Genomic DNA, 1,078 nt, shown 5'->3' with positions numbered 1-1,078 from the left:
CCCCCCCGGCCTCCTGATGCCTTCTTTTCTGACACAGGGTCTCTGTTCTGATACACAGCCTACAGCCTACCCGGACCTTGCTGTGTAGCTCCGGCTGTCCTTGAACTCATGACCCTCCTGATTCAGCCTCCCAAGCAAGGGTTCCGGAAGTGGCCCACCGAGCAGCCCTTGTTTATCCCCTGTACTGCACACCTTTGGAGAGTCAGTCTTGTCCAACCCAGAGAAATGTCCACTCCAAGTCAGGACTGAGTATCTCTAATATAAACACTCCAAAATGTTCCAAATCCAAGAGTCTTTTTTTTTTTTTTTTTTGGACGTTGTACATCGTGGTGCGGAGCCTAGTGCGCACCACGATGTACAACGTCCACAAGCAGCTCCATTCTTTCCTCTGATCACTGGCCACCGTTTGTTTTGTGTTCCTAGTGGGCTTCTGTGATAAGTTTCTGTTTCCCCAAGTCCACATGGCAGCTCACCCCAGCCCAGGACCCGGGTAGGAAAGAGGAAAGCGTTAGGACACCGGAGGTCACAGTCTCCGGGCAAGGCCAGGCTAGGCATGTGCTTCTGTTCCCCTTACCCAGGGCTCTGTAGGCGGGCACAACGGTGACAGTGATGGGCTCCCAGGTCTCCCTGGTCTGGATCGTGAAGACGAGACTACTGGGCACTCCGTCAGTCACACTCAGGTTACTAAGCCCAAGGTCCAGCAGGTCCTGGCAGTAGGACATCCTTTCCTGTATCAGTCTCAGAACAGCCTGGTGGTGCCTGGCCTCTTCCTGGAAGCTGTGGAAACAGCTCAGGAACACGATTAGCTCCACGTCTGTGGTACTCCTGATCATTGTTCCGTTGCCAAAGCAGCCTACCTGTGAAAGACAGGACCCCCGTCAGCCAAGGCCCCCAGGCATGGGCCCGGCAACCTGGGGGTTCTTCATCCAATACAGCCCTTTCATCGAGAGCCCTCCCACACAGGCTAGCTGAGAAGTGTCGCTTCCACGTCACAACTGCAGACACATGGAGGGTGAATCTTGTGCTCAGCATCTCTGGCAGCTGGACTCCGCCGCCCCCTGCCCCCCGCCCATCCCCC

At 55.7% G+C, this 1,078-nt stretch overlaps 1 protein-coding gene across 2 annotated transcripts in view; it reads right to left on the bottom strand.

Annotated features, from left to right (window-relative positions):
- Positions 1-1,078, bottom strand: part of Oasl (2'-5'-oligoadenylate synthetase like) — a 15,716-nt gene that overhangs the window by 9,765 nt on the left and 4,873 nt on the right. For both annotated transcript variants that reach the window (XM_021187017.2, XM_029533725.1), the window contains exon 2: positions 575-857. In XM_021187017.2, the coding sequence (XP_021042676.1) occupies positions 575-857 (283 nt within the window). The remainder of the gene's footprint in view (positions 1-574; positions 858-1,078) is intronic.

This window comes from Mus pahari, chromosome 23 (genome assembly GCF_900095145.1).
Source record: "Mus pahari chromosome 23, PAHARI_EIJ_v1.1, whole genome shotgun sequence".
NCBI classification, from domain to species: domain Eukaryota; kingdom Metazoa; phylum Chordata; class Mammalia; order Rodentia; family Muridae; genus Mus; species Mus pahari.
Note: the sequence above shows the minus strand (reverse complement) of the source record. Positions and strands in the feature narration are given on the sequence as shown.